We start from the raw sequence: 27,462 nt of genomic DNA, 5'->3' as shown, positions 1-27,462 counted from the left end.
GGGAGCAAGATGAGGCTTTCTGCTCCCGTAAAGATTTGCAGCCTCGGAAACCCTGTACAGGGTCGCTATGAGTCAGAACCGACTCCACGGCACATAACAACAACAACATCTCTGCAGTTAGCTATAAAAAAATTGTTTTTTCATAAGCCCAGTTTATATGTATCAATATACATATAAGGCTAAAACTCTAAGCTAAATTACTTTTTGAGCCTTCTAATGCACTCTGGAGTCCTGGTGTGGTGCTGCAGATTAATGCACTGGACTGCAAAGTCTGTTTGAACCACAAGATCGGCGAGTCAAGCTCACCATTCGCTCCTCGGAAACCCCATACAGGGTTGCTATGAGTCAGAACCGACTCAACGGCACTTAACGACAACAATACTGCACTCTAGTCACAGCTGTCATTATTACCTAATTACAGTGACTCTTCAAATCACATGATTTCATCTGTACACACTACAAGCACAAGATACTGTTTTTGTTACTGCCAATATTTTTATAATCACCGATTTTGTCAAATGTTCTAGTGTTTTAGCTGCAATAGTATAATAATTAACATATGTGGTATAGTCAAAAACTTCTTTGAGAATGAACTAGTAATTCAAGGAACGGGAGAAAAATGAAAAAATAAAAACTCTTGCTCAGTTACTAATAATGTAATTCAGTGTAGCAAATTTTATGGAACAATTTTGTTGTTAGTATTCATATAAGAAATACTACATTTAAGCAATTTACAACTGTATCATATATGATTCTATGATTAAAATTCATAGTAAACATCACTAAAGATTTTGTATTGTCTAGTATGGAAGGAGGTCCAGGGTAGGGGTTGGGGTGGGACCATGAGCTACCATACTGGGTGATACCAACTACTGTGCTAAAGGCTGTGCATGCACATACTGTCAACTTTAATCTTCGCAGCAGCTTTGCTGTTTTCATTTTACAGATGAGGAAACTGAAATTTAATAAAGCTAAGTAACTTAGCTAAGACCACACAAGCAAAGAAAAGGCAAAGCCCCCATGCCCTCTGATTTTATATCCAAAGTTTTTAAGCTCTTTAAGCTTGCCTCCTCCTGTGAAGAACTGATTGTATTTATATAAACTTAGGAGTCCTGGTGTGGTGCTGTGGGTTAATGTGCCAGACTGCAAAGTGGTTTGCTGCAAGGTTGGAGGTTCAAGCTCACCAGCTGCTCCACAGAAAACCTATACAGGGTCGCTATGGGTCGGAACCAACTTGATGGCATTTAACAACAACAAAGCTTAACTTGAGAGTCTTCCTATTTTCTGGGAGAATTAGTGAGGTATCCATCCCATATCCAAAATAATATAATTATGAGTAATAATTTTGATCAGCTAATTCCAAGTATAAAACCTGCTTGCATCTGGCACAGTATAAATCAGTGTAAATATTAGATCATAAGCATTTTTTACTTTGCTCAGTAAGAGTAGTCTTTATAAATGTTTATCTCTACTTTGGTATGAAAAGCATGAGGAATGAATCATTTTCTTTGGTTTGATTTTCAGAAGCTGTAAATAGTGTAAGTTCTTTTTGGAAAATACAGCAAAATAGGAAAGAGGGGAAACATAATTCCATAACTTGAAGACAACCTCTGTTTAACATTTTGATATGTTTACATTGACTCATTTTTCTATCCCTATTTAAGACTTTTATAACTATAAAAGATTTTTTTTTTTGGTAGAAAACTTGAGAAAGGTAAAAATGAAAGCAAAATTTGCCAATAATCCTGTTACTGAGAAATAACTATTGTTTACATTTGTGTGTATGGCCTTTGTCTTTTTCAAATGAATACAGTATATACATAATATACACAGCAAAACCCATTGCCATTGAGTCGTCTAACTCCTAACAACCCTGTCTAGGGCTTCTGAGGCTGGAAATCTTTACAGGAGCAGAAAGCCTCATCTTTCTTCTGAGAAGTGGTTTGTAGGTTTGAATTGCCAACCTTATGGTTAGTAGTAGTCCAGTGCTTATCCTACAGTGTCACATTAATTTAGTCATTCCTGACTATTGAACACTTGATTATTTCTAATTTTAAACTACTTTTTATTTGTGTATAAGCTATTTGTGTATAAGCTTTTGATGTATTTCTTTTTTCTTTTTTTTTTATTCATCCTATCGTATATTGTTGATGTATTTCTTTAGTATAAATAAATGCCCAGAAGTGGAATTATTGGACCAAAGAATATTTTAAGCTTTTTGTGTTTATTGTCAAATTTACTTTCTAAAACATGTTGTCAGTGTATATTCTCAGCTTCAGCATACATATGGCAGCCTGTTTCTCCATAACTTTTATAGCATCAGGTATATTTTTGTGGTTTTACTAGCTTTAAAGGCAAATAACCTAAATTTTATTTTTAATAGTGAAGTTGAACATTTTTCATAAAGAGCTAACTCTTAAAAAGTAATAAATGGTAATCTATCTACTTATGCCTTATGAAACCTTAATCTTTTAGGGAACCTAGTAAAACCTAGAAGAGATGCCCAAATATGACAGAATATGATATCCCTTTAGATAGGCCATAGTCATAATTAAGCTGTGTAACCCATCAGGCATTGGTTCATTCTTTTTTTTTTTAAGTATTGGTTCTTTTATAGGCCATCTTATATTGTTACTTCATCTAAAGTCCCCTGTAGCGCCTCTTTAATCTAACCTAGCCTTTTTCTTTCCTTCCCTTAGCCAGAAGTAATTGGATCTGCATCACTTCCTTTGCGAGCTGTCATTCAATCAGAGCTTCTTTCTTTCAGTGACCAGCTTCTAGTGCAACAGGAAAATGGTCAGACTCCACTTGGCCCCCTCAAGGTACATAGGTGACATATTAACGTAGGCAGAAAGATTTACTGAGCACATAGGATTATCTGGCACTGAGACTATAGCAGCAAATAGAAAACAAAGGTCTGTTTTTATGATGTTTATATATTGATTTAGAAGGAGCCTTGGTAGCACAGTGGATGACAAGTTAAACTGCTGACTGCAAGGTTAGCAGTTCGAATCTACCAGCCACTCCATTGGGAAAAGATGAGACTTTGTGCTCCTGTAAAGATTTACAGCCTCAAAAACCCTATACAGAGTCACTATGAGCCAGAACCAACTCCACGGCACACAACCACCACCACCATACTGATTTGGGGGAAACAGAAGTGCTGTGAAGGTTGAAATAAATGGTATAGTGTGGTAGTAATCACCTGAGAGGAAATAACGTGAGATACTTATACCATGCATGCATAGACACTTTTTTCCTTGTACCGTTTGAGTAAGTTACAGACATCATGCCTCTTTTTCCATAAAATTTTTAGTGTATGTTTCATGTATCTCCTAAGAACAAGGACATTATCAAACAACATTGTACAATTATAAAAAACAATTTAACATTGATACAAGGGAGCTTCAGAAAGTTTGTGAAAAAATTCCATTATCTTTTCCTTCTGTTTTTCCATGAACTTTATGAAGCCCCTTGTACTATATCCTATCTTTAATCTATACTCAAATTTCACTGATTGCACCAATACTTTTCCTTACAGTAAATTTTTCTCAAATTTTCTGCATTTTTTTATGGCAGTGATATTTCCTAAAAAATTAAGACCAGTTACTTTGTAGAATTTCCCTCCAATCAGTTATTACTATGATGATTGCAAAACAGTGATTTTTCTAACGCTACCATTTACTGTGTGCATTTTCAAATTAGCATTCTACTGTGTAAAATAGTTGTCCTTTTCCCCATATTTGTTCAGATAAATTGAGCCAGTTGCTTTGTTATTCAATAGACCATAATACAGTGCTGTTATTTTTTCCATTTTGGTGTTCAGATTGTTCTAGATATAGCCGATGGAAGACCCTTTATCTGGTTTTTGTAACCTTTGAACATTTCTCTCACGTTTTATGAGCACTTAATTTCTGACAGAAGAAGATGTTCCGGGCTTATATAATTAATAAACCATCTTCCCAGCATTTCTTAGTCCTGGCAAGTTAACGTATATGCACTGTGTTAATAATAATCTTGGTATAATGGTGTTTGAGATTGAGTTAATTCATTTCCTAACAATCTGTTTCTTTTTCTTGGTGACATTGTTACTGACTCTTTTCGTTTTGTGTTTTGTAGGTAACTATGGAGCTTGTGATAGGTAATAAAGGTTTCACTGGTGTCAATACTAAGTTAAGTAGCAGCAGCCAGCATACCCCACTTTGTGCTCTTACAAGTCCAGATAAGGTACTACCAGAAGCTAGCCAACATCCTACTGGGACCAAAAATCCACAGTCCCTAAATCAGATTCATGAAGAAACTGCAAAGAAAGAACAGAATTTGTTACTCCCCCACACAGATTCACCAAACCCTGTAGCACCAAATTCTTCAAGCTTCCTGGCTATGCCAGCCTCCCACAATTTAGTACATCACACAAGTGAGTCAGCAAAAGAGAGTGCTTTGCTGTTGCATGTGCTGTTAATGGTGCCAGATGGGAAAGATTTCATTACTGGAGAATCAGAGAAACAACCTCCATGCAATGTTTATTTAAATTGTAAACTCTTCAGCACAGAGGAAGTCACCAGATCTATCATCGCGTGGGGCACCACACAACCAGTCTTTAACTTTTCTCAGGTAACTACATACTTGTCTGAGCATTTCATATCCATTAAGGGTGTATAGGACACAGGAGACCAATATATTTCCCAAATGATACCATCTGAAAAGAAATCTAGAATGTTCTGACTAGAAAAGACCTTTGCAATCATCTGGTGTGCCAGACAATCCCGCTATTGAGAACAATAAGAGGAAAAGACATTGCCAACATTAAAAAATTTTTGTATCTTTCTCTCTGTTCTGTCTCAGTTGATATGGTTTCCTACTCAATTTTTTTTCTCCAAGTTGTAGTTTCTGTTCCTTTTTGTTTCCTGTAGTACTTTGATCAATTGAGTGCCCCCTGTATCTTCAGTCTCTTTCATTTACTGTTCCTCACTCTCCTTTATTCCTCCATTTACTTCAGTATTCACCAGTACCCGTGTTTTCTAATTTTGCCTCTCACGCTTTCTATTGGTTTCATTATTAGAGCTTCTGTTCCCTCTACTTCTGCAGTTTTTACCACAGCTTGTTTTTTTTTCAAATTCATGGGCCCTTAATTGAATTGAGCTACTCTTGGCTCTACATCGCTGATATTTTTTGTGACTTCTTTTCTGTTTCAACTAGTTGGCTGATTCTGGAGTAATTTTACATTGAAATTTCAGATGGGTGATTAGTGTTGCTATGTACCTGCTGGGCAGAACTTTTGGCAGTAGATCATTTCATAAAATACCATCCAGCTAATGGGTTGGCTGGCCTTAATAAGATATTAAATCTTGTCCAAATCAGTAGCCATCCTTTTTAAAAAAAAAAAAAAAATCCTTCTCAGCTGGGGTTTACAAATGAGTCACTTTCCCATAGAAAGGGTTGGATAAATTTGGCAGACAGCATGGTTAACATGTCTACAACTTTCTCTGTGTCCAGTTTATATGAGCTTTATCAGTAGTGAAGTCATTTTGTATTTGGTCCTTATATGTTGGTCTTTAACAACAGACTGGCTTTAGTCTAATGTCTTCCACTGCTCTCACTATGCAGTGTACATGGTAGGCTTTCAGTAAATGTCTATTGAATAGAAGTGTACACTAATCCTTTATCTCAGGTGTGGGTTTATATTTTGTTTTGCTTTTTGGTTTGTCCCTCTCCCCTAGGTGATTCCTGTCTCTCTGTCTTCTAAATACCTGGAAAGGCTTAAGAACAATGTGATGATAATTGAAACTTGGAACAAGGTGCGGAACCCAGGACAGGACAAGCTGCTCGGGCTGGTGAAACTCCCCCTGCATCAGTTTTACATGTCATTCAAGTAAATAGGCTCTTTTGGAGTATTCTTTATTTTGCATCTTTACCTTTGTGTGGGTTAAAGAATTCTTTTGGCTCGCAAGCATGGCAAGCCTAGTAGTAGCTTGGAGAACTTTTCTCAAGTTCACCACAGTTGTGCGTTTAATATTTTCAAGGAGTCTTGTAGATAGTGGGACTATGTTATAGACACTGTGCTGACTGCTTTCATACATCCTCATTTACTCCTCACAACAGCCCTCTGAGGCAGGTACTGTTTTTCCTACTTTAAAGATGAATTAACAGAACTCTACAGAGAAGGTAAATGACTTGTCACTTATGTCACTAGTAGTGGAACCAGGGTTACCCACTGATAGCAATTCGATTCTGACTCATAGCCACTCAGTATGATTAGAACCCAGATTACTCTGGCTCTAGAACCCAAAGCTCCTCAGGAAACTGTTGTCAAATGTTATCACCTTACAAATGTATGGTTGACATCAGTACAATTTCTAGAGTAAGCACTGTCTTTTACTACATCAAATTTGATTATTGTACCTCACTATAACATGCAGAAGAAGTACTGATTTACCTGGAGGTGATTTCTATCCTTTGTACAGATTGTTTCTTATTTTAAGGTGCTGTTTTCAAATTATTTTCACACTGGCCCTTTTCCAGCCATCTTCTCATGATTGTATATTTTAAATGCTGTATCTTATATTTTATAAGAACTCATGGTATGGTGGGAAGATAAGCACTGGATTACTAACCAAGAGGTCAGTGGTTCAAACCTACCAACTGCTCTTTGGAAACCCTATACAGGGTCACTATGAGTCAGAAGAGACTTGATGACACTTAAAACAACTTATTTTATAAAAGAGCACTTTTGTAGACAGAGCCCTGGTATGGCGCTGTGGGCTAATGTGCTGGACTGCAAAGTTAGTTTGAACCACAAGGTTGGTGGTTCAAGCTCACCAGTTGCTCCTTGGAAACCCTATACAGGGTAGCTGTGAGTCAAAATTGACTCAGTGGCACTTAACAACAACAACTTTTTGTGAGCACTATCTCATTTGAATCTTACTGTAATCATATAAAGTTTTATCCTCATTTTGCAAATGAGAAATTTTTCCTTGGACTTGACAAGTCACTTAACTTCCCTGGCTTTCTTTTTCTTATCTTTAAAATGAGGGTGATGGTGGGTTCCTTATCGCCTTTGTGGAGTAGTAATTCTGAGGATCCAGTGTGAAAATGAATGGATAAGACGTGAACAGTTAAACACTTGTGAAGGCAACTTTGGAAAGCCTGGTCAGGGTGAAGAGTACTGTTGGAATCATGGATGCCACCATCAGCTACAGGCTTTTGGCTTTTCCCCATTTGAGTTTTGTGATACTAGTTTTTTCTGGTGTTTTCCTTCCCCTTCATTCCATTAGACCCCATTCTTTTCTGACAGAGTGTAGAACAAATCATCACTGCCAATTACTGAACCCTTACCCTGAACTAAGCATCACTGTTGGTATTTTATATTTATCTTTGTTTAGTTCTAACCTAACCCTGTGATGGAAGTTTTGTTTTTTACATTTTATAGATAAGGAAACCAATTCAGGTTAAATTACCTAGAGTCACGCAGCAAGTAAGTAGCAGAGCCAAGAAATTAGTATGGTATAATGGACTTTAGAATCAATATGGATCATAGTCCCAGCCCAACTTCCTATAGTTGTATATCCTTAACCAACTTGCTTAACTTTTTGAATTTTGCCTTTTTTAAATGTTAATAGCAGATAATGCCAACCTATGCAGTGTTTGGATTAGAGATAGTATTTGTAAAGAGCCTGCCACATATCACATAGTAGATAGCAGTTATTATTGGTAACCCTACATAGGGTTGCTATGAATAGGGATTGACTCAACAGCACTTAACTGCAGCAACAACACTATCCAAATTTTATCTGCCAAATGCCAAAGCCACATTCTTTCCAGTTTCTTACACTTGCCACCCTATAAAATAGTGCTACTCAGCAAGCTTCTGTTGAGATACTGTTCAGTGCCATACACTAGGCTTGAGGCCATGATGATACTGAAATAAACTGGATCCATTCCCTACCCTCAAATTGTTGCGTTTTGAATTTATCTGCCTGGTAACTTTTATTTAATGGTTTTCTGATGGAATCGTGTTTATAAAAACCACAATTACTTTTTCTACTTGTGAATTCCTTTTTAACATATTGAGAAAGCAAGCCATGCAAGAAATGGAACAGCTCTGTGGCATGAATGATGATTGTTTTTTGCTCATTTTCAATCTCTCCCCCTCTAGAGACCCCAAGATTTCTCGCCTGCTACTTGATGCTCAGTACCCTGTTGTTGCGGTAGACAACTACATGCCTGTGATTGATGTGTTCTCAGGCCAACAAAATGGGAGGCTGAGAGTCTTTTTAGCTATGGGTTCTTCCGATCAGATAATGACACTGCAAAGGCTAAAGAATGAAGAAGGAACACTCCCTCCCTTCAGCCCTAGACCAGCCCATTTCCTGGACCAGCCACCTAAAGCATCTGTTGCTATGGTAGTGACTCAACATTTGATTGTTCACAAAAATCATAATCTCATTTTATCTTGCATATTTTAGTAAAACCATTGCCCAAATCCTTTCAGTAATGAACGTCTGAATAAAAGAGGATAACTGGCACTCCAGGGCTTACTATAAATCAAATGAATCATTAGTATTTTTCTCAAATGGTTCAAATGGATCTCTGTAGTCCAGTGAACTCCCCAAACTTATAAAGAAAAAATAATAATTGAGCAAGTAAATCTTAATCCTGTAATTTACTTTTCAAAAGTGGGGTGGTGTAGAGTTTGCAAATGTGAGCCAGCAAGTTCTTACTTTTGGTTACCTGGGGAAGGCCATGTTGGAAAGTTAATAATGAGATTCCTTGCATTTTTACTATAACTTAAAAGTAGTGTTATACAATGTCCTACAATTGAGAAAACACATTGGCATGCTTTATCCTGAGAGTTTATTTCCCTAACGCCTTGTGAGGTGGGTGAAATATGAGATTCAAAGACCACAGAGAATTGGAGCTCAGACATAGATCTTCTGAATCTCTCCCAAGTCCAGTCTTCATTCCACTATATCCTGTCCCACTTACTGTCTGTACTAGTATAGCCAAGTCTCCATGCTATTTAAATATGTAATTTGTTTTGTTTTGTTTTATCTGAATCTGAATGACAAATTTAAACATCACTAGCAGGGAAAGAACTATTAGGAGATATTCAGTAGCATGATATTGTTTTATATATATATATATATATATATATATATATATTATATATATATGAGCTCTGGTAGCGTAGTGGTTACGAATCGGGCTGCAAACCGCAAGGTCAGCAGTTCGAGACTACCAGCTGTTCCGCAGGAGCAAGATGAGGCATTCTGCTCCCATAAAGATTTATAGCCTCGGAAACCCTGTACAGGGTCGCTATGAGTCAGAACCAACTCCACGGTACATAACAACAACAACATATATATATTTCATGAACTTTAAAGTTTTCTTTGCTGTTTCTATTAGGACTTAGTGTCTATCAAATAACAATTGTTTTTAGCTTGAAAATTCAAGAAAAACACAAATAAGAAAACTCACCTATAATTTTTCCACATCTTAGGTATTATATGACCCTCGCATTGTAGGGTTTTAAGACTCAGATTTTAAGTTCTTTAATAAAAGTTAGAAAATGTTACTCCCTGTGAGCACAGACAATTCTAGAAGGTTTCCCTGTAAGACTAGACATCTACAAATACAGTTGTTTTTCCTCCTACACTCACATGCCTCATCCAGCTGAGCATCTGCTGAACTGTGATATTAAATTGCTGTAATACTATATGACCAAATTAAGCAGCTGCTATGACTGAGATTTTTTTTACCCTGTAGTTTTTAGAAGTTTTTTTCCCCTCCAAGGAATCAAATTGTAAATGTTCTTTTTCCCTAAAGAAAGTGGGAGCCGATATTGCTGACATGTGTTTTTCAAGTGAAGACCCAATGTGATGTCACTTCCAAATTTATTGAATTAGTTGTTAGAATATTAAATGTGTAAATATTGTACAGTCTGATCCTTATCTGAATACTACTTTCCCCCTTCAAATATTCTCAACATCAGTTGTCTATTGTCTGTTAAGACTATATAGAAGAGAGGTAATGAACATTGGCTCTGCAGTCAGTTACCTGGGTTCCAACCCTGAGTCCACTATTTTTTAATATGCACATTAAATTAACTGATATAAGTGAAGTGCTTACTTAGTACATTACCTGGTCCATAGTATATACTCAGTCAAATTCATTATTATTAATACTTATTATTGTTATTGGACTCTTGGTATGTCACTGTAAGATCAGCACTGGACTGTGAACTGCAAGGTCGATGATTCAAACCAAGGAGCAGCTAGTGGGTTTGAACTGCCAAACTTGCAGTTTGTAGTCCAGTGCTGACCCTACAGTGACACACCAGGACTCCATTAATAGTAATTGTTGTTGTTAAGTGCCGTCTAGTTGATTCCAATTCAAAGTGACTTTGTATAGGATTTCCAAGGAGCAGTTGGTGGGTTTGAACTGCCAACTCTGTGGTTCGCAGTCCAATGCTTATCCCAAAGCACCATACTAGGAGTCCTAATAGTTATTGGTGGTGGTGGTGGTTATGTGCTGTGGAGTCGGTTCCGACTCATAGCGACCCTGTACAGGGTTTCCGAGGCTATAAATCTTTATGGGAGCAGAAAGCCTCGTTTTTCTCCCACAGAGCAGCTGGTAGTTTTGAACTGCTGACTTTGTGGTTTGCAGCTTGATTCGTAACCACTACACTATTAGTAGTTATTAATTTGACATGCTGTGTGGTGCTACAGAATAATGCACTGGACCACAAGGTTGGTTTGAACTGCAAGGTTGAAAACCCAAAATAAGGTTGCTATGAGTCAGAACCAACTCAACAGCACTTAGCAACAACAATAATATCATGAAAGTAAAACTTTGCTGAAGATAATTCAAAAACAGGTGCAAGAGAGCATCAACAGGGAACTGACAGAGGCTCAAGCCAAATTCAGGCAAGAATGTAGAACAAGAAAAATCATTGCTGACATCAGATGGATCTCGGCTGAAAGCAGAGAATACCAGAAAGATGTTTAGTTTACCTGTGCTTTATTGGACTGTGCAAAGGCTTTCAACTATGTGGATTGTGACAAACTATGGATAACATTTCAAAGAACGGATGTTCTAAAACACTTAATTGTGCTCATGAAGAACCTGTACATAGACCAAGAGACATTCATTCAAACAGAACAAAGAGATACTGAATGGTTTAAAACAGGAAAGGTGTGCACCAGGGTTGATTTTCTTTCACCATATTTATGCAATCTGTATGCTAAACCAATAATCTGTGAAGCTGGATTATATGAAGAAGAACATGACATTAGGATGGGAGAAAGATTCATTAACAATCTGAGATATGCAGATGATACATCCTTTCTTGCTGAAAATGAAGAGGACTTAAAATACTTACTGATGAAAATCAAAGACTACAGCCTTTCAGTATGGATTGCACCTCAATATAAAGAAAACACAGCTCCTTACAACTGGACCAATAACATCATGGTAAATGGAGAAAAGATTGAAGTTGTCAAAGTCTTCATTTTGCTTGGATCCACTATCAACATTCATAGAAGCAGCAGTCAAGAAATTAAACAGCATATTGCATTAGGCAAATATGCACAAGACCTCTTTAAAGTGTTCAAGAGCAAAGATATCAGCTGACTCAACCCATGGTATTTCAGTAGTCTTAGTGCATGTGAAAATTGGACAGTGAATAAAGAAGACAGTAGAAGAACTGATACATTTGAGTTGTGTTGGAGAAGAATAATGAAAGTACCATCAACTGCCAGAAGAACAAACAAATCTGTGTTGGAAGAAGTACATCCAGAATGCTGCTTATAAACCAGGATTATGAGATTTCATCTCATCATTTGGACATGTTATCAGAAGGGACCAGTCCCTGGACAAGGACATCATGTTTGGTAAACTGAAGGGTCAGCAAAAACAGGAAAACCCCCAACGAGATGGATTGCCATAGTAACATGAGCAATGGACGTAAGCTTAACACCAGCTGTTGAGGATGTCATAGGACAAGGCAGTATTTCATTTTGTTGTGCATTGAATCTCTACGAATAGGAGCCAACTGGACAGCACCTCGCAAAAGTAGCAGTACATTTTGTAACTACTGACTACCTCTGAAAGAAGTCCATTGTTGTTGTTAAGTGCCATCAAGTTGGTTCCAACCCATAGCGACCCTGTATAGGACTTCCAAGGAGCAGCCGGTGACCTTGAACCACTGACCTTGCAATTCAAACTGACTTTGCAGTCCAGCACATTAACCCACAGCGCCACACCAGGATTCCTAAGTGTCTGTACTGGTATTATTTATACTTCGTTATATAGTTAATAGCTGTTTATATCATTTCAAGTATGTTTTTTTTTTTTTTTTAATTCTATTGAGGAAATAACCTATTTTTAATGTACAAAAAACTTTTATTAGAAATAGATATTGAATTTTATCAGCTACCTCTTCAGTATCTATTGAGATCATCATATTTATTTCCTTTGTTCCATTAGCATGCTGGATTACATTAATGGATTTCCTGATACTGACTCTGTTTCATAATCTAGAGTAAACCCTACTTGCTCTGGTTACATTGAGCAATTGTGAGATCTATACACAATGAAAATTAAGTATCTTCTACGGTTTCAGCTAATTGCACTTATTTGCTCACGTGTACTCAGACATCACAAAGAAGCAGAAATATTCTAAGCACATTTATTTAGAAAATTACTCTTTAAAGTCTACCAATACTTCTGTTTCATTTAATAGGTTGAGGGCCAAGGAAGTGGATTGATGGAACACCACTTTGAGGTCCATGTAGAGAAAGTTAAAGGATTAGCCCCTCTTCAGGCGACAGTCTGGGGAGAAGCAGACTGTTATGTCCAGTACTATTTTCCAACTCAAGACTCCCAATCCAGTGTGCTAGAAGGACCTGAATTTCTTGAAAATGGTAAGTGTGGGAGATTATGCTTTCTCATTCCCGTGTGATTATTTTTATACATATATTGAGGGTTTTTTCCTGTTTGAATTTTTGTGTTTCTGAATGATTTTAGTCTTACCTGGGTAATAAGATAGGAGATGGGCTAATTTCTTTGTTTCTATAATTTCTTGTAGCATTTTTATTTTTATATGATACCAAATTTACAAGAGAGTTGCAAGAATAGCACAAAGAACTTCTGTATACCCTTTACCCAGATCTACCAGTTATTTACATTTGATTCCATTTGACATCATTTACATGCCTACTCACTGTCTCCATGTCTATACATATATTAGCTTTTTTCTGAAGCTGGATCACAGTAATCATTAGGCTACTTTATAGCAAAACTGTGGTTCCCAGCCATTCTTACAATTTTACCTCTATGCATTTGCTTATCCTAGACAGTACAGTTGACCCTTGAACAATATGGGTTTGAACTGTGTGGATCTACTTACAGGAGGATTTTTTTAAAATATCGTGTGATGCTAATCATCTCTGCGTGAGCAGTTTGTCTCTAGTAAATTGTAAAGCACAGTTAATAGTGATTTCTTGTGCGGTTCTCAGGTTCTCACATATTTTTCATAGTATTTAATGCAGTATCATAAACCCTGAATAACACAGTGGGACTAAGTGCCAATAGTAGTGCTAATTGCCGCTAATAATGCTGAAAATGCTCCCAAGAAGTAGAAGTCGTGTTATTATGAGGAGACATTGAATTGTTTGATATGTACCATAGATTGAGGTCTACAGCTGCAGTTGCTCGCCATTTTGAGATAAATGAATCCAGTGTAAGGACCACTGTAAAAAAGAAAAGGTAATTCATGAAATTGTAGTTGCAGTTACACCAGCAGGCACAAGAAGCTTGCAATTTTTGCAAAATACCTTATCTTCCATTGAAAATGCAGCTTTTATGTGGCTGCAGTATATAGTATATGTTGTTGCTAAGTGCCATTGAGTTGATTCTGAGGAACAGCTGGTGGGTTTGAGCTGCCAAGTGTTATGGTTCACAGTCCAGTGCTGATCCACAGCACCACACCATAAATGTATGTAGTATGAAAAAACATACAAAAGATGTGTTAATTGCCTATTTATGCTATCAGGAAAGCTTCCAGATGACACTTTTGGGGGAATCAGAAGTTATAAGCTCTGCATTGTTGAAGGGTCAAGTGTTGAAGTGTTGTATCCTAGTTTGAGTTTGCTAGAGGAATAAAACCAGTGAGACGTATTTAGAGAGAGAGATTTACTTCAAGTGGTTGGCACACACTGTTGTGTGAGACTGGCAAGTCCAAAATTCATTAACTATTTAGATCAGAGTGCAAGGTTAAGAGAGAGAACGATCAATCTCTGCCAGGATACCCATTTATATTGTGGAGGCAGCCCACACCCCCAAGGAAACTCCCCTTTCAACTGATTGGTTGATCGTTTATCAGCTTCATCAAGGAAAGTAATACATTATATTACAGAACAGCCACCAATCTAGTATTTAGTCAAAACACTGAGACTCGTAACCTAGCCAAGTTGACACATAAATTTAACTATTACATCATGGCTTTATTCCAGCTTGCTTTTCAATGCTAAGAAGCATTAGAAAAGGAGTTTTGTCTACCACTGAGCCAGTTTCCTAGTTATCTGTCCACAAACAAAGGGCTTCACATGTGATTTTTACCTCTAGGAATACTCTTAGTTTGGCCAAGTCTCAATTGTCCCTTAAACTTAGTCTGAAACACAAACCAGAAATTCTCTTTTTTCCTATTTAAAAGATAAGACGCCCCTGTTATGATCATTGCAGTTATTTATGTCATTAATATAATTATGCAGTTTTCTGTCTATCACAGTACAGTTTCCAACTCCTTAAAGATACCATACTGTTACAGCTTATAAAACATATATTATATATATACACATTGTTGTTGTTAAGTACCGTGAAGTCGGTTCCGACTCATAGCGACCCTGCACAGGGTTTCCGAGGCTGTAAATCTTTATGGGAGCAGAACGCCTCATCTTTCTCCCATGGAACCAGACACACATATATCTACACACACACACACACACACACACACATATATATATGAATATATTTGAAAGCTATAAAACTTTTAGAAGAAAGCATAGGTTTAAACCCTTCTGCTTTTGCATTAGGCAGTGGTTTCTTAGATGTAACAACAAAAGCATAAGCAGCCAAATTGAAATAAGTTGTACTTCATCAACATTTAAAAATTCTGTGCTTCAAACCACACACTCAAAAAGAGAAAGAAAACCTATAGGATGAGAGAAAATATTTTTAAATCATATCTGGTATCCAGAGGGTCTAGTATCCAGAATAAATCAATTTAAAAATAGGCAAAGGATTTTAATAGACATTTCTCCAAAGATCTACAAATGGCACATGAAAACATGCCAGACATCAGTAGTCATTTTAGGAAATGCAAATCAAAACCCCAATGAGGTACCACTTCATGTCCACAAGGTTGGCAGTTCAAACTCATCAGCCACTCCTTGGAAACCCTATACAGGGTCGCTATGAGTCAGAACTGACTCAATAGCACTTAATAACAACAAGATGGCTGTAAGATGGTGTGGTGCTAGAGGATATCAAACTGCAAGATCAGTTTGAACTGAAAGGTCAGTGGTTCAAACCCACCAGCCACTCTTTGGAACCCCTATACAGGGTCATTATGGGTCAGAACCGACTTGACGGCATTTAACAACAACAAGATGGCTCTAATGTATTTATTTTTCATTGTTGTTACTGTGTAGTGCTGTAGGATAAACATCAGAGTGCTAACAACAAGGTTGTCTGTTCAAATCCACCAACCACTCCTAGGAAACCCTATACAGGGTTTCTACAAGAAGGCACCAACTCAGCAGCATTTAACAATCACAACATGTAGAGCACAGTATGTGCCATATCACCATTTCTCAGATGTACAATTCATTCATATCAATGACATCCATCATACTGTGCAGCTGTCACTAATAGTCAGTACCAAAGTTTCTATCACCATAAACAGAAACTTAGGCTTCCCAAACAGTAATCCTTCGTTCATGCTCTCTTCTGCCCATGGTAACCTCTAATAAGCTATAGTCTGTAAATGGTTGCTATTCTTGTTACTTCGTGTAAGTGAGATCATACAATATGTGTCTTTTTTGTAATTGGCTTATTTTATTCATTATAACTCAACGTTCATCCATGTGGTGTGTAGCATGTTTCGGGATTCCTTTCAAAGAAAAAGGCTGAATAACAAATGTTGGTAAGGATGTGGAAAAATTATAACCCTCACATATTCCTGATTTGATGTAATTAGTGTAGCTTCTGTCTAAAGGAATCTGGCAATTCCTCAAAAAGAGTTACCAAATGACCCAACCATTCTATTCATAAGTATATACAAAAAAAAAAAAAAAAAATCCATTGCCATCAACTCCAACTCATAGTGACCCTGTTAAAGACAGAGTAGAACTGCCCCATAAGGATGTCCAAGACTGTGATCTTTACAGAAGCTACATCTGTCTCCCACAGAGTAGCTGGAGTGGGTTTAAACTGCTTGCCTTTTGAATCGCAGGTGAGCACTTAGCCACTCTATCACTGACTCTTAAGTATTTACCAAGGAAATTTTAAAAGTTTCCACTCAAAAACTGTACATAAATGTATAAAGCTGCATTGTCCATATAGCCAAAAAGTAGAAACATCCCAAATACTCATCAGCTGATGAATGGATAAGCAAAATGTGGTACTTCCATACACTATAGAGACACACTCAACCATGAAAAGGAATGAAAGACAAATACATGCTACAACATGGATGAACCTTGAAAACATTATGCTAAGTAAAGAAGGTCAAACATAGAACACCATAATTTTGTTTATGTGCAATGTCTAGAACAGATGAATCCATAGATAAAGGAAGCAGATTAATAGTTACCACAGGTGGGGACAAGAGGGAAATGGGGAGTGATTGCTAATCAGCAGATTTCTTTCTGGGGTGCTAAAATGTTCTGGAGTTAGACAGTGGTGATGAATGTGTATAACATTGTGAATATAATAAAAATCATTGAATATGGCATATGAATTGTATTTCAATTTACAAATTTTTTTGTTACTCCTTTGGAATTAAGCTTGACCTGGATAGTGTCTAATTCCTATACTGAGGTGAGCATAATATGATCTGTAAGACCCAGCAAACAGATTTCTTTCTTCTGTATTATCATGGACTTTAGGGTGCCACAACTACTAGGGAAATCAACCTAAGGAGTAGCCCAGTCAGAAACTGTAATTCTGACTTCAGGTCTCTATCTCTGAGCCCTTTTCATATCCTCATTTATGAAACAAGGAGTAATAATGCTTGCTTTGTTTTCTTCACGTAGCATTAGGAAGATAACATTGAATACTGGATATTAAAGTACATTTCAGTTAAAGGACTGCACAAATATAAACTAGCATTAGCCTGTCTCTCTCTGCCTGTAAAGTACTAAGATGACATTTTGAATTATTCTGATTTTCTTTTCCAAGGAATCGCTCTGAAGCCCTTCCGGTCTGCAACCACACTCTGTGTTCCGGATCCCATCTTTAATAGTGAGCACCACCACTCTCTCCTGCTACCAGCTGAAGTTCCTGTGCAAAGGCTCTTACTCAGTGCCTTCTCTATACAGGGGCTTGTGCCAGGAGGTGGAGTCCAGTTTGAAATCTGGTGCAGGTATCGTACAGAGAACTGAATCCTATGCCTAGGAAGGAAGCACACAATCACCAAGCATAGTCCTTAACCAGCCAATGTGGAATTAATGAACAGAAGCTAAATAGCCCTTGTTGCCTTGTTTTCTGTCATGATTTCTCTGAAATCTATCAAATTATTGGTTCTTACTTAACCCGATAACTAATATTTGGAAAGGAGGTGCTATCAGTTTTACCCTCTAGTGTCTATGAAACATTAATAATCTTTTCTACTTTTCATTGCCTATTTTAATTCAGACTTTCATCCTGTCATGCCTAAATAATTATGATAGCTTTCTAACTAGCCTCCCTATTTTTAAACTCATTTCTTCTCATCTGTTCTAGAAGATTAGCCTTTGTAAAATATAAATCTATCTATGTAGCAGACTTGGGCAAGAAACATAATGACATGAATACAGATATTCAACGGACCTGTTTGTATCCTCACCCCAAGAAACCAACTGAAATGACTTAAGATTATTAATATGAAAGGAGAGGGTAACAGCATCAATAAACATTCTACAAAAAAATACCATTCATATGCCAGAAACTTCTAAATACAACTCAGGGAAAACAGGTTTAAAGAAATCACCTAGATTTGACTTACAACCTTGTGATCTAAGGACGGAGGGTTTTGACATAAGGTAATAAAAGATATACTGACAGATCCTTATTCCCCCTCCGAATTTGAGGAGACTAGATTTACACACAAGTGAGCCTTGGAAAAGATGGAGATTATTCCACTTAGAACCACTTTTGCTGCTCAGAATAGAAAGAACATTGTAGTGATCCAGGCCGGATGCAGATACATCAAACAGAAAGCCTTTGTGAAGCAGTAAATCTAGTCAGACAAGACCACAGCTGTATACCACCAGTACAGACTCCAAAGATAACTAGATACTGAAAGCTGATCCCTGAAGCAGAGTGAATCAGTAATCCACCTAATTCTTCCAACTGACTGTTTGTGCTTATGTGGCTTACAGATACTATTATCCTAATGTGAGAGACCAGATGGTTGCCAAAGGAACATTGCCATTATCAAGGATCTGTGCCATGGTAACCATGCAGCACCGTGAGGATGTGGGAATACAGACCTTTAATCTCCCTTTAACCCCCAGGCTTGAAAACAGGAAAGAACTGAAGAACCAGTCATCAGGTAATTGAAGACTAGTTTTTCTTTCCCTTTTCAAAGTCACTATACGTAAATATCCCTTTTCTCTTTAACTTACTGATTCTTGACTATTATGGTATTGACAAACGTACCAATAATCCTGAAAATAGCACAAGGCCAGGCAGTGTTTCACTCTGTTATGCATAAAGTTGCTGTGAGTTAGAGCCGGTTCAAACAATGACAACCCTCTTGAGAATCTGATTAAAGCTATGAGACAGCCTCTCTTTAGAACAAGCGTGTAGAGCATACATTGCACGTTTTGCCCATAATTTTAGTTCCATAGACCTTCAATAACAACATGTGTTTTAATATAAGCTTATTTTTGCAAAATTAAGATCGAGCAGCTTCTCCTGTCACTCACCAGCCAGTTCTTTTTCCTTCACACTTGCCCTGAAATGTCATAGTAATCTTTTCATTTTTTTTCTTTTATGCTCATTCTTTAGGTTTACTGGATGTGGGCCTAAGGTACAGGCGTACTCCAAAAACAACAGAGGGAGTTCTTTCTGCCCGAACTGTCTCCATCTCAGTCCAGATTATCAGAGCCTGTGGACTACAAGCAGCAGCCAAGTAAGTCAACTGGAGAAGACTGGTTTCAAACCTTTTTCCCTGTAGTCCATATGATAATCAGATAGCTAAAACTTGTTTGCAATTTTCAGTTAGTTACCCACAGCATTACTCTTCTTTTCTCTTATGAAAGCATTTCAGAATACAAGTTGGTAAATCACTTGCAAATGTTGTTGTATTAACTATTGTTGTTGTTGTTATGTGCCGTGGAGTTGGTTCCGACTCATAGCGACCCTGTACAGGTTTTCCGAGGCTATAAATCTTTATGGGAGCAGAAAGCCTCATCTTTCTCCCGCGGAACAGCTGGTAGTTTTGAACTGCTGACCTTGCGGTTCTCAGCCCGATTCGTATTAGTAACTAACTCCTTGACCTTCTTCAACAACCTTATTCTCTACCCTTCTTAACCACTTATGATCATAACATACACATCCTCAAACCATGCCATGACCAATTGCAATTCCTCTATAATATGTTCAAGCACTTTAGTCTCTTGAGTTCCACCATGGCTTTTTCTAGTTTGCCCCACTTTGGTCTTTTCTTAATACAGTAGCCAGCTGTCGTATTAAAACATGTCATATGTTGACGTGCCTCTACTTACAACCTACCGGTAACTTTCCAATTCTAAAAGCCAGAGCCCTTAAAATGGCTGTAAGACCGCCAGCTGTCTCTTGTGACCTCATCTCCTCCCTGCTGATTCCACTCTACTTGCTGGCCTGCTGCTTCTGAGCATACCAAGCTCCTTTCCTCAGCAGGCTTTTGTCCTGCTGTTTTCTCTGCTTGGAGCACTTGTTTCTCTAGATAAACATCATGGCCCTCTCCTTTACTTCCTGATTCAGGTTCATATATCTCTTGGCATTGAGTTGTTCTTCTTCCTTGTGTCCACTTAACAAACTGCTGTTTTCCTTTAAGATTTTGCTGCTTCTTTTCTCTCTTCCTACATATAGACAGAGTGACTGCTTTTTGCTTTCTGTGTTGTTGTAGTAGCTCACATTGTCTTCCACTTGGGCCGTGAGTTCCTCAGATCAGAGACACTGCCTGAACTCCTGTCTGTATCTGCACTACTCAGCATAGTTCTAACACAGATTAGGCTCCAAAGAAGGAAAAGAAGTAGATCAGGCTCCTGCTTTAAATTAGTTCACTTTGGATCTGAGTTCAGGAAAGAAGTAGGCAAGTGTTCCCAAACCTTTACCCATTTATAACTTCCTAATTACATGCGCTAACTTCCCAGTCTCCAAATATCTATGAGTTGTAACTTACCCAACAGCACTTAACAACAGCAACAACAATATATAAATTAACAAATGTTTAGATTATAACAAATGTATGGATTTTTATGATTCTTTCCACTTTTGCAGATAACTAATGGTATTAATCTCAGCCAACATAGTATCATAGAATCAAAAATAAGTTTTACATTACCTCTAATTGAAGAAAGGAATTCTTGGTATTCTAAATTTTCCCCTTCTTTGAGTTCTCACACTCTGTTCCTAGATAGCAGGTGCTTGAAATCAACCTTCTCTTCTCTTCATGAGACACCAGCTCACAGTCTTCTTGAAATACATGTTTGGTATCTTTGTAAAGAAGGCACTTTTTTCTCTAGCTCAATGTGAGTGAATGGAAGCTTCCTGGGAATACCCACTAGATTCTAAGGTTCCTGAGAGGAAGAGATTATAGCTACTTCACTACTGTATATCCAGCTCTGGTCCCAGTGAATATGTACAGAGCAGATGCTCAGCACAGACTGATTGAAAGAATGGATTCAGACCAGCTGACCTGAACCTTTCTACCATATCACTGCCATCATAGAGTTTTCTATTAAAATATTTTCACTGTTACAGGCAGGCTCTCTGTTTTGTGTGTATTAGCCCCCTAAAAAAAACACCAAAAACCATAGCTACCATATATTGGGTTTCCAAGACTGTAAATCTTTACAGGAGCAGACAGCCTTAACTTTCTCCTGAGAACAGCTGGTAGGTTTGAACTGTCAACTTTGTGGTTAACAGCCCAATGTCTCACCCACAATTCCACCAGGACTCCTTTCCTGATGTAATCTCTATAATATCCTATGACTGTCTTCATTACTTTTTACCATTGTTAACATTTAGTTTAGTCCATCTCAAGTTTCTTAGGCATAAATATGAGAGGACTTCAAAAAGTTTGTGAAAAAATGAAATTAAAAGATAATGGAGTTTTCCAACAAGCTTTTTGAAGCCCACTCATATATCCCCCATAGTATGGACACATTATATAATTTACTTAACCAATCTTCCATTCAGGATCCTTTAGGTTGTTTCCCCTTTATCATTGGAAATGAAATTGCAGTAAACATCCAAATATACATACATTTTTGGTATGTGTTGCCTTGTCATGTTATCCTCATTTTAGTGAAGCAGAAACTGAGACTAAGGATAGGTTGAATAACTTGTCCCAGGTCACACAGTAAGTACGTGGTGGAGTCAGGATTCAAATCCAGATCTGTATAATTTCACATTACTGCCCTCTACTGGTACATCGGAGTCCTCGTGTGGCGCTGGGGGTTAATGTGCCAGAATGCAAAGCCTTTTGAACTGCAAGATCAGCGGTTCAATCTCACCAGCTGCTTCTCGGAAACCCTACACAGGGTTGCTGTGAGTCAGAACCAAATAATCAGCACTTAAACAATAACAACGGTACATACCAAGTAGAATTGGGATCTCAGAAGAAGGAACCACTAAGTCAACTTTAGGGGCTTCATGGAATGATTTTAAAGAGGCAACCTCTTCACCTAAACAACACTTTTATCCCCTTGGGCAATTTGAGATAAGGGTTTTTTGTCTCATACCCACACACAAATTGCTCTGTATGAGCATCAGTTAAAGGTGTGCGCATGCTCTATGTCCATTATGGAACAGCTGTACTGAGAGCAAAGCAGCCCCTGACATCTGGACCTAGTCTCACTGTTCAGTTTTGGTGTCTTCCTATTAATCATAATCTCACAGGACACCAGCATCCACTCTGTCACCATGATGAAATAAAGCAAAAAACAAGACTACCACATAATCTCGTCTAAGCACAAACAGAAAACCCAAAAATGCCAAATATTCCCCTTATCCGAACTGAAAAGGGAACTGCTATTGCTTTGCCAATTATAGTTTAAGCTCTCTGCTGTGGTGCTATAGGATAAAGCACTGGACCACAAGGTCAGTTTGAGCCATAAGGTCTGCAGTTCAAACCTACCAGCCGCTCTTGAAAACCCTATATAGGGTCGCTCTGAGTCACAACTGGCTTGACGGCACTTAACAACAGATAAGATTCATTAAATCACCTAACAGGAACCCAGTCCTGTTATAGATACGTCCTTCTGACACCTCATAGTTTATTGTTCTCCATGGTGTATATTCTCTTTTGTAATGAGCAGAAAACTCAACTTGTTCAGCTACAGTTCATTCTTAGTGGTATTCGCTGGTGGAGACATGGATACTACAATGGAGAGTCCTCAGAGTATCACTGTGGTAGGCAGATGAATGTTGTCCCTCCCCCAAACTCCCTGCACATATATGCTACATTCTAGATTAATGAGAAGGCATTGCCAGAAGTCAAGACAGGAAGCATACATAGAGTTAATTCATCTTCTTGGTGACTTCATAGAAGTAGTAGTGATGTTTTCCAGGCAATTGAACTGATTTCTCATGTGACATGGTTCCTCATTTTTGCTCCTCTTCCCTACAGGGCTTTGGCCGAGAAGGAACCCACTCTCCAGTTTAGTGCCACATTCGGGGTCAATGCCTTCGTCACCACTCATCTCTCCTTCCTGCCCAAGGGAGAACAGCGCCAAACCCGCCCTGTGGCTTGTTCCTTCTGTCCTGAGTTCTCCCATCACATTGAGTTCACTTGTAATTTGGTAACTCAGCATTGCAGTGGAGAGGCCTGTTTCCTGGCAGAGCTGCTGGAGTTTGCAGAAGTTATTTTTGCTGTTTATCATGAAGATACCAAGTCAGGTGAGCACCAAATGACTCATCACAGTCGGAATTGAAAAGGGCCCTTCAGGATGTGTTCAGCAGATAATTGAGTACATACTAGAACCTAGGTAACTGTGTGAGTTGCTTGAGGACATGATGGTGAACAAAAACTGGTCCTGGCCTCATTAGAATCTGGTGCACGAAGCAACATGATAGTATGAAGCAGTATAACAAGTGTAAGCATATGGTTTAGGGTCACATAGGAAGAACATCCAGCTAAACTTTAGTTAAGTCCTGAACTGAAAATGAAACCTAGGTTCGATCCCAACGTTGCTGCCTTTCAAGATTGTTTTCTATTTTTTTTTTTTTTTTAAAAAAAACTTGAAAAATGCTAGGGAACATGTTACCAAAGTACATCTGAAAATCTCCTTTAAAGAAATGATTTTTTTTTTTTTAAACAATTTGTAATGTGCCAAATACTGTGGAGGAAAAAAAGACATTATCTCTGTGTGTTGTTGTTAAGTGCCATTGAATTGGTTATGACTTTGCAACCCTGTATAGGGTTTCTGAAGAGTGGCTGGTGGATTTGAAATGACGACCTTGCGGTTAGCAATCCAGTGCTTATCCTACAGTGCTATACCAAAAGCTTTAAAAGAAAGCAAAACCAACTGCTCTCTGCCTCTGACAACTCCATGTGTGTCAGAGTAAAACTTTGTTCCATAAGGTTTTCTGTGGCTTCGCATTTTTTCTTTTCTTTTTTTGGAAACAGATCACCAGGCCTTTCTTTTCAGACTCTGATAGCAGCTGGGTGCATTAATCATTTGCTATAGGAAGTTAAACATTTTTGTAATCACTGCAGAGAAGGCAATAAACTAGCATTTTGGTATTAATATAGAGCTATCTTTAATCCCGGTGTGACGCTGCTGGTTAATGTGCTGTAAATGCAAGGCTGGCGGCTTAAGCTCACCAGCCCTTCCTCGAAACCCTATACAGGGTCGCTATTAGTTGGAACTAACTCAACAACACTTAACAACAACAATCTGGTTCTTTTGAAAAGCGGAGAAGTGGATAGACTCAGCAGTCTTTCCAGGATTTACTCAGCCAAGAATGCTTTATTGATTACTGAACAATTTTTATCATGAACATTGTATTTGATTCTCTCTAGATTGTTATCTGTACTTAGACTTTAATTGAAGAATGTTTAGGTAAAATTACTTTGTTAATAGAAAATATATTTTAATTACCAAACATTTGAAAACCATAAAAAGTACATTAAATGACTGTTAATTTATCTGGCCACCCCTAGTCATCTGTGCATACTTCACCAAACCAAAACATCCACCCTATGTTTGCTCTGAACTATATGTAATGCATAGTCATGAATTAGATTCTAAATTACTGTGAGGAAACAATCTTGTTATGACAGACAATTTTGGGACATTTAATTTTGAAACTCTGTATTTGGAAACAATATTGTATTGATTGTAAATTTTTTTATTTTGATCTTTAAATTGTTATAATATGTATATTTCTTTTAAATCTCCTGTTCTCAGGACATATGTTTGCAGTGTTAAAGGTGAATGATCATAATCTCTTCAAACAGAAAAATAAGAATATGTTTAGTGTGAGTGTGTGAGAGAGACACACACGGACACAGATAAAATATGAATAAAGATATTAATATTGAATGAATCTAGATAGAAGGGGATTCAAGTTAACTAGGGTATGAGCAAGATGAACTCTAAAATGTCTTCCTGCACTGAGATTCAGTGAGTGTAAGTTGGTGATGGGAGGTGGTGGTATATGGATAAGGATATGGATATTTGATTTAAACACAACCACTAGTAGACAAGATCATTTTTCTCTTTTGCTTGATTTAACAGCCAGTGATATAGTTAGTCTCCAGACATCCAGAGATTATCTGCTCGGAGTAGTAAAGGTTCCAATGAAAGAGCTGTTGATCAAGAGATCTGGTAAGGATTCTGTATTACCACTTTCCAAACTGTCCTTTCCCATTCACTTCTCTATAATAGGTCATCTCCTGCAAGATTGTTCTTGCAAAATAAACAAAAGTAGGCATGATCCCTTCACACATGCTTCTGAATTCTCCCAGGTATCGTAAAGGTTTTTTGAGGCATTTAAAATCTCCTCCTAAGCATTCCATTGGTCACTTAATAAAGCAGAGAAGCTCAGCATATTGTACTGTTGTCCTACCCTAGGAAAGATGAAGAGATGACTATAGTATCCATTACATTGTAGGTTGTTGTTAAGTGTCTATAGTCAGTTCCAACTCATAGCGACCCAATATAGGGTTTCTAAGGAGCAGATCAGTTGGGTCTGAACTGCCAACCTTGTGATTCGCAGTCCAGTGCTGATCCTTCTGTGCCATTCCAGGAGTATAGCATTCTGTAATTTTCTCAGATCTTGTTTTCACTCCCTAACAACCCTGCCTGGCAGACATACAGGATCTTATTATCTTCATTTGATAGATGAAAAAACTTTAATTCAGATTAAGCAATTTGTAAAACTTATACAGCGAGTGGGAGGACTGGAAATCAAATCAAGATTTGCTCATTATTTTTCATTATATTCTCTGACTCACTAAAGAAGGAATAAGGGTGTAGAGTAATGGCCCCAAAGAATACAACCACCAGGCAGTCTGGAATATTGGTCCAATCTTATTTGCTGTTATGTGATTTGACTTCTGTGAACCCCAGTTTTCTTATCTCATAAATGGAGACAGTTATAAATCTACAAGATAGAAATTGATGAAATGGGGTATATAGAGTACTTAACACATAGTAGACACTCAATAAACATTAGTTTTCCTTCTCTTGCTCAGCTTCCTCCCTAGGTAATCTAGTTCCCAGAATTCTGTCACACATCTCCCAAATGTCATTGTGAATTCATTTGAGCAATACTCTAATAAAATAGGTACAAGGTGGCTTCAGAACTTCATGGAAAAATGGGAATGAAAAGATAATAGAATTTTTCCTTGAATCTTTTGAAGCCTTGTATTTTCCATTTGCCTGCCATACAAAGCTCTCTGCAACTTGATGGTGGTATGGGGTTGTGTGTTATTGAGTCTATTCTGACTCCTAGCAACTCTGTATAGCATTTCCAAAGCTGTAAATCTTTAAAGGAGCAGAAAGCTTCATCTATCTCCCATGAAGCACCTGGTATATTCGAGCTGCTACCCTGGCCATTAGCAACCCAACTTATAACCTACTGCACTCCCAAAACTCCATGATAGAGGGTTCAAATCTCACTTCTGTCACCTACAATTTGTGATCTAGAACAAGTCAGTTCATCTGTCTCATCCATAGTTTTTCTTACCTATTTAAAAAATATATATGCAACTAATAAGATCTGCTCTACAAGACTATTGAAGCATTCTGTGAAATAATAGTGTGAAAGACTTTAGCACTGGGTGGAACAAAGGCACTTTTTTTTTTTCTTTAGAGGTTTTTATGCATAATTTTTTATTCATAATCAGTATAATGCAGTATCTGAAAAATGGGATCACATGAGAGCAAAAAGAAAGTATTGAATTCATTAGCTGCCATTAGCAATGATCAGAAATGTACAGATTTTTTTTTTTTTATTCATCTTAAGAAACAAGAAACTGTTCTGAGCAAAAAGTAGCTGACCAGGTGAGTAAATAAGCTGGTTCCAGTTGTTGTTGTTAGGTGCCAGAGACTCGGTACTGACCCATAGCGACCTTATGCACAGCAGAACGAAACACTGCCCAATCCTGGGCCAACCTCACTACTATTGCCATGCTTGAATCCATAGATGCTGCCACTTGGCCAGTCTATCTCGCTAGGGGTCTTCCTCTTTTTCTCTGACCCTCCACCTTACCAAACATGATACCCTTCTCCAGTGACTGGTCCCTCCTGACAATATGTCCGAAGTATGAGAGACGAAGTTTGGACATCTTGGCCTCCAAGGAGCACTCTGGCTGCACTTCTTCCAAAACATATCTATTAGTTCTTTTGGCAGCCCATGGCACTTTTATATTCTCCTCCAACATCATCATCAATTCTTCTACTATCTTCCTTATTCACTGTCCAGCTTTTGCATGCATATGGATTATTGAAAATACTATGGCTTGGGTCAGATGCACCTTAG

General features: G+C 37.8%; 1 protein-coding gene across 1 annotated transcript in view; it reads left to right on the top strand.

The window, feature by feature from the left end:
- The window catches only part of C2CD3 (C2 calcium-dependent domain containing 3), a 173,686-nt gene that overhangs the window by 66,821 nt on the left and 79,403 nt on the right, over positions 1-27,462 (top strand). Inside the window, exons 13-22 of the mRNA XM_006875430.1 lie at positions 2,700-2,822; positions 4,120-4,614; positions 5,721-5,872; positions 8,156-8,402; positions 12,743-12,923; positions 17,461-17,644; positions 18,642-18,814; positions 19,273-19,396; positions 23,102-23,370; positions 25,215-25,304. Coding sequence (XP_006875492.1) covers positions 2,700-2,822; positions 4,120-4,614; positions 5,721-5,872; positions 8,156-8,402; positions 12,743-12,923; positions 17,461-17,644; positions 18,642-18,814; positions 19,273-19,396; positions 23,102-23,370; positions 25,215-25,304 — 2,038 coding nt within the window. The remainder of the gene's footprint in view (positions 1-2,699; positions 2,823-4,119; positions 4,615-5,720; positions 5,873-8,155; positions 8,403-12,742; positions 12,924-17,460; positions 17,645-18,641; positions 18,815-19,272; positions 19,397-23,101; positions 23,371-25,214; positions 25,305-27,462) is intronic.

This window comes from Chrysochloris asiatica, unplaced genomic scaffold (assembly GCF_000296735.1).
Source record: "Chrysochloris asiatica unplaced genomic scaffold, ChrAsi1.0 scaffold00326, whole genome shotgun sequence".
Classification (NCBI taxonomy): domain Eukaryota; kingdom Metazoa; phylum Chordata; class Mammalia; order Afrosoricida; family Chrysochloridae; genus Chrysochloris; species Chrysochloris asiatica.
This window is presented reverse-complemented; position numbering and strand designations above follow the sequence as displayed.